The 12,494-nt window shown below is 43.2% G+C and overlaps 1 protein-coding gene across 1 annotated transcript in view; it reads left to right on the forward strand.

Annotated features, from left to right (window-relative positions):
• The window catches only part of Stmn2 (stathmin 2), a 52,985-nt gene extending 42,564 nt beyond the window's left edge, over positions 1-10,421 (forward strand). The window contains exons 4-5 of the mRNA XM_006977889.4: positions 818-1,009; positions 10,237-10,421. Coding sequence (XP_006977951.1) covers positions 818-1,009; positions 10,237-10,296 — 252 coding nt within the window. The 3' untranslated portion in view covers positions 10,297-10,421. The remainder of the gene's footprint in view (positions 1-817; positions 1,010-10,236) is intronic.
• The last annotated feature ends 2,073 nt before the right edge of the window (positions 10,422-12,494 follow it).

The following is a 12,494-nucleotide window of genomic DNA, read 5'->3' on the forward strand; positions in this document are numbered from 1 at the left end:
TTGCTTAGTGTCCAAGGAGCCAAAAGAGAGCATTAGATTCCCTAGAACTGGAGTTGAAGACAGCTGCTTGCTGCTGTGTGGGTTCTAGGTATTGAACCCTGGTCTGCTTCAAAAGCACAAGGTGTCCTTTGCCACTGAGTCATATCTCCAGCACCCGAGATAATTTATTAATAGCTGGTGGGAGGGGAAGGAATGGCGTGAAGTAAAAAGAGAAAGTGAATTTGACTGACAAAAGTTGAAAGACTCCTATAGGGCCCACCCTATGGTTGGTCAGAAAACAGTGGGGTCAGGTAGAGAAAGGGGCAGAAGAAAAAGGAAATCCAGGCCCAGGCCTTTCCCAGTTTCTTCAGGTTCCCACGGAATGTTGTGGTCCAGTGGTGCCTTGTAGCACTTCCTGTCGCAGAAATGCTCAGCAGCCTCTTATTTAAAAAGAAAGGAAGAAAGAGAGAGAGAGAGAGAGAGAGAGAGAGAGAGAGAGAGAGAGAGAGGAAGAAAGGAAGGAAGGAGGGAAGGAAGAAGGGAGGGAGGGAGGGAGGGAGGGAGGAAGGAAGGAAGGAAGGAAGGAAGGAAGGAAGGAAGGAAGGAAGGAAGGAAGGAAGGAAGGAAGGGAAAGAAAGTCCTCAATGAGAGTTAGTGCTATTTCTAAGACACTCTGTCCAAAACCTTGACAGCTGAAAACTCAGGGAGCCACATTCCACGCCAACACACTGTAGAAAGTGCTGGAGTCTACAGACAAGGACAGGCTGGACAGCGATGCTCATGGCTGCAGCGCCAGCCAACACTCAGCTAACCATAAATGGACGTGTTTCCTCCCCAGTCTCAGGAGGCTCAGGTGCTGAAACAATTGGCCGAGAAGAGGGAGCACGAGCGAGAAGTCCTCCAGAAGGCTTTGGAAGAGAACAACAACTTCAGCAAGATGGCGGAGGAGAAGCTGATCCTGAAAATGGAACAAATCAAGGAAAACCGTGAGGCTAATCTAGCTGCTATCATTGAACGTCTGCAGGAAAAGGTAAGGGCACCAGAATGCTGAGTGTGGTGGGGGGAGGAGGGCATGCCTGTGCAGCACAGCTGGGGGGGGGACACCTGTGCAGCACACCTGGACCATGCCGTGTGCCGCACAGCTGGAGCATGCCGTGTGCCGCACAGCTGGAGCATGCCGTGTGCCGCACAGCTGGAGCATGCCATGTGTCGCACACCTAGAGCATGCCGTGTGCTGTGAACAAGGCAGGACAGTCAGCCTCAGGCTGCTCTCATCATGTAGTTTGACTGTGGCCTGACCCTTGGGTGGAGAAAGGAATTCTACATCCTCAAGGAGCCCTTGTCAAAATGTTCCACCAGACAGTGGACTCAGGAAGGCTGGCTTCAAATGTGTATGACTTCTATACAAACCAGTGTCTTGGAAAAATACCAAGTTGCATATATTTAATATTTAGCCTTATTATATTAATGCTATAATACTTAATGTTAATATAAAATTGACAAATAATATTTCATTAAAATAATATATATTTAATACAACATAAATATTTGTCATAAGCCCATCCTCTCCATGTAAGAAAATCTGTAAGGAAATTTGGAGCATGGAGCACAGCAGAGGGACTATTTCATCATGTTCTAGTGTCCTCAGGCATTTTTCCATATCCCCCTGCCCATGTGCAAACATAAACACACACACACACACTCCATCTCCCAAAAGTTTGTCTTTGAAAAAATACACAATGGAGCTATGAACAGTTTTGCTTTGTCCATTTCCAGAAACTGAATTAAGCTTGAAAACTAGCAACCCTGAGATGCATCTGTAATTCCCACCCTCCAGCCCGTTCTCACAACTACATTAGGTCAGGCCCTGCAACTTCAGAGAGATACTGTCATTGTCCTCTAAGCGTTGAGTGTTTACACTCAAACTCATAATCCTCCTGCCTCAGACTCGGAGCTCAAATTGCAGACATGTGCTACTGTACACAGCTAAAGTCTTTTAAAAGTACTATTTCCCAGAGGTCATTTTAGTCAGATGTGCTCTTCATGGATTTTTGAGAATGCTGCCCGGGAAAGGGTGCAGGCTCCAGCACAGAAGTATGACACTGGCGCTCTGGAAGATGTGTAGACAAGTCCTAGGGATCTGGGCAGAAGCCAGGAGGGTCAACTTTAGATCAGCTTTCTCAAATTTATAAGCAGTTGAGTCCATGTCCCTCAAAGCAGCACCCTCTCTCCCATGCCTCTCCCAATGTCTCAAGTTGGACTTTGGCTCACCACAGGTCACATGTGGTGGCACCTAAGCATGTGCTTACTGAGATCCAGGACAGCAAAGTTCCCTTTGTTGTCTCTGTTTTCCTAATCTTGACCCAGCCACATTTTCCTCAATTTACCCTTCTCTTCAGAGGATCTCCCTGCTTACCCTACCAGCAGTGGTACCACAGAGAACAGAGGGCCATGCATTCAGTCTGGAACAACGTACCAGCCTTCTCTTCACATCCTAGGCCCTAAAAATATTCCAGTGCAGTTACCAGGGATGCAATATGCTGGTCTCACTCTTTAACTCAACCTCACCTTCAGTGTGCACGTCGAAGTCTGCATCGCTCCCAATCCAGGAGCACTATTGGTTTTGAATTAACATGCATGCAAACCTTCAGCTTATCCCTCTTGATTTTATTTGTAAACTAGTTCATAAAATTTACATACTTCAACTAGCATTTCTAGAAGTGTTGCTTTTAACAAACAAATAGTTTTTTCTGTGTGGTTTTGTTGTTATTATTTGTTTGTTTTTGTTTGGGGGGTTGTTTGGGGTTTTTTGTTTGTTTTGGGGAGGTTGGGTTTTTGGGTTTTTGAGACAGGGTTTCTCTGTGTAACCACTCTGGCTGTCCTGGGACTCATTCTGTAGACCAGGCTGACCTCAAACTCACAGAGATCCACCTGTCTCTGCCTCCCAAGTGCTGGGATAAAAGGCGTGTACCACCATCACCACCTGGCTCTCTGTATTTTTATCTTTACCCATGCTCTGCACCTTTTTCTCATAGTTGGACCTTGCCCCCTTACATACATACATGCATGCATACATTTCTAACTGATATTCCCCTGAAAATATTCAGCCTGTGAAGGGTTTTTAATTCATGGGATCAAGCTACAGCACCCCAGGAGATACCTAGCCATCTCAGTTATTTTTCTGTCATCATGATGAAACACCATGACCAAGACAACTGACAAATAAAGTCAGTTTTGGATTCATGTTCTAAATGGTTAGAGTCCATGACTCCATGACCATCCCATTGAGGAGCATGGCAGTGGGCAGGCAGATATGGCCCTGAAACAGTATCTTGAGCCTACATCTGGATCCATGATCATGAGGCAGAGAGCATGACATAGGAGAATAGCATGGGCTCTTGAAAACTCACAGTCCACCCCCAGTGACACACCTCCTCCAACAAGGCCACACCTCCTAATCCTTCCCAAATAGTTCCACCAACTAGAGACAAAGTATTCAAACTCATGAGCCTATGGGGCCATTTTTATTCAAACCACCACACCAGTTTCTGTACCGTTCCAGCATATACCCAGGTTTGAGAACTACTCTACAACCTATTCCAATTTAAATTTCAGCTAACAGGATTCTACTCTGGCTCACATCATATGGGGCAGCAAATGTTATTGCTAGAACCAGGTTTTCTTTGGCATTCCATAGCTAAATGGATACTTTTCAAATCATATAGAACCTTTGGCCACTGACAGCCAACATCTTTTATTTCCTCAGTGAAATGGGAAGACCTCCTAGGAAGTACCAAATTTCCTTCTATGTGCTATATTTTAAATGAATTAGAGATGTGGTATAAAAAGAGTCATCTTCTGGGCCAGGCGTTGGTGGCGCACGCCTTTAATCCCAGCACTCGGGGGGCAGAGCCAGGAGGATCTCTGTGAGTTCGAGGCCAGCCTGGGCTACCGAGTGAGCTCCAGGAAAGGCGCAAAGCTACACAGAGAAACCCTGTCTCGAAAAACCAAAAAAAAAAAAAAAAAAGAGAGTCATCTTCTGTTGTGTCCATGTCTGTGAACATTAAAACTACTTCTTTCCTAAAATAGGGCAAAGCAAATTTGCTACGATCTATATATAGCCTTCTGGTTAAATGGAGTCAAAAAAGTGATAGTTGTGTAATGCTGAGAGTGCATGGAGCCGCCCCTGTAACAGAAGCCCTTATGAAACTTGACATCTGGAAAGGCAATTACTTCAGGAATTACATATTAATGAGTTAATCACTTAGCAAGCATTTACAGGGTCTCTGCTATGTGCTCAGAAGCCTGGAAGGGGAAGTGGTAGAAAAAGATGCTCACTAGCCAGACACAGTAGGCCTCACTTATAATCCCAGCACTCAGGAGACCGAGCAGGAGGACCATGGATTTGAAGTCAGACTGGGCTACATAATAGGTGAGACCTTGTCTTAAAAAATAATAAATTAATAAATAAATAAATAAATGAGAGAGAATTGCCCATTATCTATTGTCAGTAGAAATCAATACACACCAACATCCCCATACTAAGGAAAACACCCTCTCTTGCCCAGCAGAAATAATTAAAGAGATGCTTTCTTCCTAGTCTGATGGGCCCCTCCCTGCTCTACTGCACCCCCGAGCCACCCGAGGAACCTTCCACCCATCCCACCTGCCATCCTGCCTTATTACAACAAAAGAAAACTCAGAGGAGTTCCCCACAGGGCTCACACAACCAGATTTACCCTCACCAACTACAAGTGTAGAACTCCACAAGGAAGAGACGTGATCTCTGCACAGTTAGCAATTTTACATCTAATTATCCAACCAGCGACATTTGATGCATTTGTAGCCATGATCTTAGTGACAACAGCAGTACATAACATGCTATAGCTTAAAGTAATTTTTTTCTTAAAAGAATAAGATTTGTGATTATTTTTTCCCGTGAGGTGACTTTGATGATATATAAGTGTAGATCTCAATCCTTATCGTCACATGTATTGTTCCCTTACATTCTTCTCATCTGACTTACATTCATTTTCTTGTTGTTCTGATTCACAAGTGCCACTGGCATGACCAATTAACTACTGAACATGTCTGATGAAAAACTGATGAAGGGGAAAGGGATTGTGACCAGCCATTATTGATTACTCAATAAAGGCAAAAGAACTTTCACATGTATGATCACATTTAATCCAAACAGCAATGCTACCAAGAAATATTGTTATTTCATTCCACATCTAAAGAACCTGTTCCTTAGAAAGTCTACTACATTTGACCAAGATTACAAAGCAAGAGTGTGGGAATGAGTGCAAGTCTTTCCCAGACCAAACTATGTTCTCAGCTGAAGTTGTTAGTCTTTTTTTTTTTTTTTTTTTTTTTTTGGTTTTTCGAGACAGGGTTTCTCTGCATAGCTTTGCGCCTCTCCTGGAGCTCACTTGGTAGCCCAGGCTGGCCTCGAACTCACAGAGATCCGCCTGGCTCTGCCTCCCGAGTGCTGGGATTAAAGGTGTGCGCCACCACTGCCCGGCAAAGTTGTTAGTCTTTATTAGTCATTGACTACTGCATCATAGACATTGACAAACAGTCTCAACAGAAGCATTAGAAGTGATCTCCATGACTACCCTTGATCCCATGACCACCAGCATCTTGATATATGACAACAGGACTTTTACAAGATCTCTCAGCTTAATTCTAATCTATCTTTTATGCCACAGACTCATAACCATTAATAAAAAGAAAGGAACCTGATTATGCTGACATCATCTTGCATTTAAATAAGCTTAGATAATGGAATTTCATAGAATTATTATCTGAGATCATCTAGTTCAAGTTCTTATTATATTTGATACTTACAGACATTAAAGAAGCATTAAGAAATAAAGGAAGGGAAAGAAACTGACTTCACATTTCTTGACTTCCAATAAGAAATCTCTAAGTCATATTTTTCAGAGGACCAGAAGTTTTCTTAAAGCCACCTTTCATACTTGTCTTCATTTAAAAGTAATGTTTACAGTGCCAAAATACTACTACACTTGCCTTGAAGCAGAGTTGGGGGAGGAGGAATTGCAGAGAAAATATTTTGTAAATTTAGATGTGCTTGGGCCTAGCCTGTCCGGGACCTCTAAGTACACCTAGCAAAGTAATATGAAATGCATAACAAAGTAGATATTACTAAAGAAGAAAGTCCTTAGTGAACTCCATAGACAACATCCTGAGTGAACTCCATAGGCAACATCTTTAGTGAACTCCATAGACAACATCTTTAGTGAACTCCATAGACAACATCCATAGTGAACTCCATAGACAACATCCTTAGTGAACTTCATAGACAGCATCCTGAGTGAACTGCATAGACAACACCCGTAGTGAAGTCCATAGACAGCATCCTTAGTGAACTCCATAGATAGCATTCGTAGTGAAGTCCATAGACAGCATCCTTAGTGAACTCCATAGACAGCATTCTTAGTGAAGTCCATAGACAACACCCATAGTGAAGTCCATAGACAGCATCCTTAGAGAACTCCATAGCCAGCATCCTTAGAGAACTCCATAGACAGCATCCTTAGTGAACTTCATGGATAGACAGAGCCTCACAGCTGCCTTAGGAGCTCCTAGCTGGAGTTTTCTGATTGTCGATCAGGACCACAGGCTGATGACATCACTGCCTGTGCAGGCCTACACTGGCTTCTCCAACGTTTTCATTTAAAATCACATCAACACAACAGGAGTATGCATCTCATAATTTGGTATAAAGTTCCCAAATAGCAGGCCAACTAAAATTCCTGAAAATATTTTTTAGAAACTCAGAAGAGTTATCTAAATTTCCTTTTAAAGCTATCTCAAATTCAAATTAAGTCTTTGATTGCCTCCAGCAAACCCGTTGCTTTACTAATTTGAGTAAGAAGTAAAATCCAAAGCCAACTAATAAAGCTGACTCTAGTGTTTACTCTTGTGAAGCTGCATTTCACACTGGAAGCTCTGTTGTCTTCCAGCACAAGAAAGGTCTCGGCATCTTCTGAGTTTTCATAGGAGCCCAGCTGGCACTATCTGCATGAGAAAAAGACAGTGCTACAGCTTTGCCTCACAATAACTGAGCAAAAGTAGAATCCACTGCATCTGCACTGATTTCCCCACATTTCCAAACAATGTCATTTCTCTGCATGTGCCTTTTTTTCATTCTCTTTGTGACTTTTCAATGTATATGAAGGGCTCATTTAAACCAATTAAATCACATTACTTTGAAAATCTTTCCCTAGAGTCAACTTTCTGCTTCCACCAATTTTTAACTTTTGAGGAAGTACAGGGTATGTGACACTTTCCTCACCCCACCCCACCCCACCCCCCCACCCCCACCTACAGCCTAAACTTGAAGGGAAAAAAAACATGTCACGTTCATATATAACTAATGATGAATCTAACCACCTGCTAGTTATATCAACTTGGAAATTGAGCCTTCCTGTGCCTTGGTTTCTTTTCTGTAAAATGGGACTAACAGAATCTCTACTACAATATTTTGAAGATTAAGGAAATCAATCTAAGCCAAATCTATATGGATGCAGTTGTGATGCATGTTAGGTGACAAACACATGCTCAGTGTTGTAGTGTAAAGAACCCTGTAAGCACAGACACTTAGCGTTAATAGGCTTTAATAATAAGACGATTGTGAATGAATCCAGAACCCTGTAAGCACAGACACTTAGCGTTAATAGGCTTTAATAATAAGATGATTGTGAATGAATCCAGAACCCTGTAAGCACAGACACTTAGCGTTAATAGGCTTTAATAATAAGATGATTGTGAATGAATCCCAGAAACTATATGAGGAGAAAGGCAATTTTAAAATTTTCTAAATGGAAAATAAATAATATTACTAATAATTAGCATTTCAAAGTTCAATTCAACCGCCATTTTGTACTGCTAGGCAAAACTACGTGCCTATGGTCATCCAATGTAGAAGCACAAACTAAAAAACTCTAGATCCACCTTTTCTTCATCAGTTCCCTCCTTAGAAAGTTCACTTCCCAGCCCAAGGCTAGTGCTTTTCATAGTAGGGTTCCTTGTGCAAATAAATATCCACCAACTTCATGCAATGTGCCCTGCTATAGAAGACACCATCAAGACCTTATAGCCCAACCCAGCCAAGGAAATGAATTCTCCTGCTTGGAACCATGTGATGTCAGAAGCCATTGTCATGAGCTATTGTAGCAAATACAGCTTGTAACAATAGATAATTCAGATGTCAACCCACCAGAGGAATGTTTCTCAGATGGGGTACCCTATTCAAGCAAGGTTTGCAGGCCGTTAACACTGAATACTGTTGCTTTCATCTGTAATTTCCTCTGCAATAACAGCTATGCTATCTCCCCATTACCATGTATTTTCATGGGCATACATATATCCATGGATGGTCAGGAAGATGACTTTTCATTAGCTGTACAATTTTTTGGGGGGAGGGGTTTCAAGACAGGGTTTCTCTGTGCAGTTTTGGTGCCTGTCCTGGATCTCACTCTATAGACCAAGCCGGCCTCGAACTCATAGAGATCTGCCTGGCTCTGCCTCCCAAGTGTTGGGATTAAAGGCGTGCACCACCACCGCTCAGCAGCTGTCCAGTTTTGATATATAGAAAGTATATTAGGAGATGCTTCACAGCCAGATCTATTGTCCCATGTGGACTAGGGACGTTTAAAGCCTGATTTGTTCCTTTTACTCAGACTAACAGCAATAACAGTCTCACTTGAATCTAACACAAACTGCACACATTTAGCTCATACTTACCTCAGAGCAAGTTCAAACTAGACTAAAGGCCTTTGGAAATAGACAGTAAGTTTAAAACTTTACAGTTATGCACAAGGTCAGAGTCACAAGTGTCTACCAAGATCACTAACACAAAGCACCCTAAGGAAAGCCTGCCAGTTCTTCACTTGCCAAGTCTGCTGGCAATAAATCCATGTCTCAAAGTCTGTCTCATTTGGGCACTATGGCCCTCCCTCTTAGTCCTGAAACCTTGAAAATGTGTTGCCATGGTAAATGGCTCCGCTCCTTATTGTTTACCCTAGGAATGTGCTTTTGACCGATGAGAGGTAACTCTTGTAACTTTTTCTATTGCTTCAAGCCTCCTGTGAAGGAGGAATTACTAGGCTCCATGAGAAGAATCAGGAAGATGAGAACAGAGAATTAGAGCTAAGAAATTATAGACAATTAGGCCAAGAAAATTAGGAGAACAGCAGAAGAATAAAGAGACATAAAACAAAGTATGGTGTGAACAGATTCATTCCTTCATCCTCAGACATTTAGTTTTTCCTCACTTATTGTAGTGTCTCTTTTGAACCCTAAAAGAAGGTTTTAAGTCTGGTCCTTACAAGCCTTCGTTAATGTGACTGCCCCTTAAAAGGGAAGATTTTATTTATGCAAGTGTTCATACGAACAGTGCAATTGCACTGGTTTTTGTTCTCATGAAAAGCCTTTATGAGGAAAGGATGGCTGTGACATCCTTAGGGCATATGCTTACGGTCTTAACCAGCAGTGATGCAAGGCTAGGAACCCTGGACATTCAAAGTGTCATGGAAAGATGATTGGCCCAGACTGACTATGCCAGTGTGTGCCAGAGAGTGCAGGGCAGCACTGGAAACACGGCTCAGCTCGAGTTTGGAAGGGCCATCACAAACAAGGTTTTAGGTTTGGTACCAAAGCCGCCTCTCTGGATCTCGGTTTCCCAATGTGCCTGTGGGCAAGCACGACCTCCTTAAAATAGCCTGAAAGGGAACTAAAGAATTAAAAGGATGGAGAAACCAACAATGTTATATTTTATTGCCAATCTCAGAATTTATACAGCAGTCAATATATTCCAGATTTCTTTATTAATCATTTGACCTTTTGATCATAATTTAAACAAAGAACAGTGTTGTTGCTGTTGTTGTTGTTGTTAGTATTAGAAGTCCAGGGTTCGGGTACAGTTCCTCTGTAAAGGCTTGCCTATCATTTTCAAGGCATTTGGTTGCAGAGTTTGATCAGCAGCAAGCGAGGGCAGCGCATGAGGAGGGGTCATCTAGAATAATAAAGATACTTGTCATCTCCTCTACTCTGACATTCCTTGGGCCCACGTTTTCCTTGTGAAGTGAAGACGATCCCATTAGAAATTCCTCTTTAGACAGATACCGCACTGGGTTATTTCTAACCAAACATGTCCGGCAGAGGCTAGGGGGGCTCTCCTCTTTCCCTGGACCCCGTGGACTGACCTCTTCTGCCTCTGATGTTTTCTAGGAGAGGCATGCTGCGGAGGTGCGCAGGAACAAGGAGCTCCAGGTCGAACTGTCCGGCTGAGGCAGTGGCGGGTATGGCACGTCCCTCCCATAGTAAATCCCCCTGCCTATAGTATAATGGATCATGAGCTATCAGTATGGGAAATGTATGACATGGTTTAAAAAGAACTCATTATTAAAAACAAACACAAAAAACAGAATCAAAAATAAAATAAAATCAATGCGGTCTCTTTGCAGAATGTTTTGCTTGATGTTTAAAAAAGTACCTTGGATCTTATTTTGTAAATATTTACATTTTTGTTAAAAAATACAAGTATTGCATTATGCAAGTTATTTCATAATCTTACATGTCCTGTAACAGGCTTTTGATGTTGTGTCTTTCCACTCCCATGAATTTGCGAGGTCTGTTCTTTTCGAAGCTCCCCATGTGGAATTCTAGTCCCTGCCCTTTTCATTCCAACAGAAAAAGGAGGTCAGTAGACAGTCTATGGTGCTAGAAACCCACCATTGCCTAATGACCTAGATGACTTCAGAATCTGAGCTTGACCATGACCTAGATCCCAGGTAGTGTGTCTCTCCACGTGAGCCTCCACATTTGGCTGCTCGTAATCTGCTTCCTGCCTAGAAACCCCAACGCCAGGCTAAGGAAAACCACCGAGCATAGCACTCCTCTGCTTCTTGTGCACTGTGTGCTACAAATGTGTCTGGGTTTTAGAAAGGGAAGGATGGGAAGACAGACCTGAGCTGAGTCAGGGTAGAAGCAAAAGGCTGAACCTCTTCCTGTGCTGAACACCAAGGCAAGGCCGAAGGAAGGGTTCGAGGAGCCCTGAAATCGCTCTTCATGAAGTGGGCTTACTTCTCCTGTTTAAGTTATTTTGATGGAATGAATTAATTAGCGTGTCGGGTGGCTTATTTGTGGATGCCATGGGTGATGATGTTCATTTTAAGCTTTTGCCTGTAGTACAAGCACACGATGCTGCTGGATATTTTTCCACTTGGAGACTGTGAGCTGGTTGTTGCGTTAAAAACACAAACAAAATCACAAACACTGTGGACTTTTCACTCAAGCTGGTCTTTCCTCCCCAGTGTAGGGCAATCCTGCCTATAAACAAAACCAAATCACTCCATCTGTGACGCTGACGCAGTTAGGGGGGCTAGGCAGGGCTTTTGTGCCAACTAAAAGAATCAGCAGATACCCAGCATAAGTACCTACTGCAGTTTTGAAGTCCTTTCCCCCCAGCTCCCAACTCCCGAAGGTTGCTGCCTGCATATTTACTCTTCATTAGTGCTATTTTCCTGTATGTCATTGTGAGCAAGCTGTGATGAATAAAGAATTGGAGTTCTGTGAACTAATAACCGTTTGGTCTGGTCTCTTGGCCCTGGATGTTCTGACCCTGGTGTTCAGATTGTAATAGGGTGGCTGCTGAACTGGGCCATCTCACAAGCAAACAGGCAGTAATTAGTTTGGAGGAAGCCCATGGCCTGCTGGTTGACTTCCCTTGCGAAACAGCGGGCCACTTCTTTTCCCCTCCCTTGGACAGCCCGACACAGTGGGAAAGGCCTTCAGCTGTTCCCCTTAGCGACAGGCAGAGTGGAGGAGGAGCTGACGGTCCAGGCTAGTCGTGCTGAGGGATCGAGCCTCATTCCAGGCATTGCGAGGTTCCTGGCACCACTTCAGGTCCTCTCTTGCTGCCCACAGGACACCCCCAGCCTGGGCCGTCTGTTAAAATGTGACTTCCCTGCCACCCTGCCCAACGGTGTCCTGCCAGTGAGCACGCTGGCCACATGGACACAGCGGGGTCCTGCCAGAGGCCCAGATGGATATTACAGGACCAGACGAACAGCATCCAGTTTGAGCAGAAATCATAAATAATGGAAACAATGCAGATTTATGAATAAGTAAACGGGGCTGTCACCCACAAGAACACTGGCTAAGTTTAAGGTTGAGGTCACTTTGTGTCTTATCTTGACTGTCCTTTATTATTTGTGGGATGATAAGACTGTATAACGCTGTAATCAATGATATGTGTATCTTTTCTTTTTTTAAGACAGGTTCTCTGATGTAGCCTTGGTCATACTAGAACTCTCTATGTAGATCAAGCTGGCCTCAAACTCACTATCTGCTTCTGCCTCCCAAGTACTAGGATTGCAAGCCTACACAGTGAGAACATGTCTTTTAAAAAAAGATACACACACTTTTTTTTTATTTTGTTCATTTGTGTGTGTGTGTGTGTGTGTGTGTGTGTGTGTGTGTGTGTG

Source organism: Peromyscus maniculatus, chromosome 2 (genome assembly GCF_049852395.1).
Source record: "Peromyscus maniculatus bairdii isolate BWxNUB_F1_BW_parent chromosome 2, HU_Pman_BW_mat_3.1, whole genome shotgun sequence".
NCBI lineage: Eukaryota > Metazoa > Chordata > Mammalia > Rodentia > Cricetidae > Peromyscus > Peromyscus maniculatus.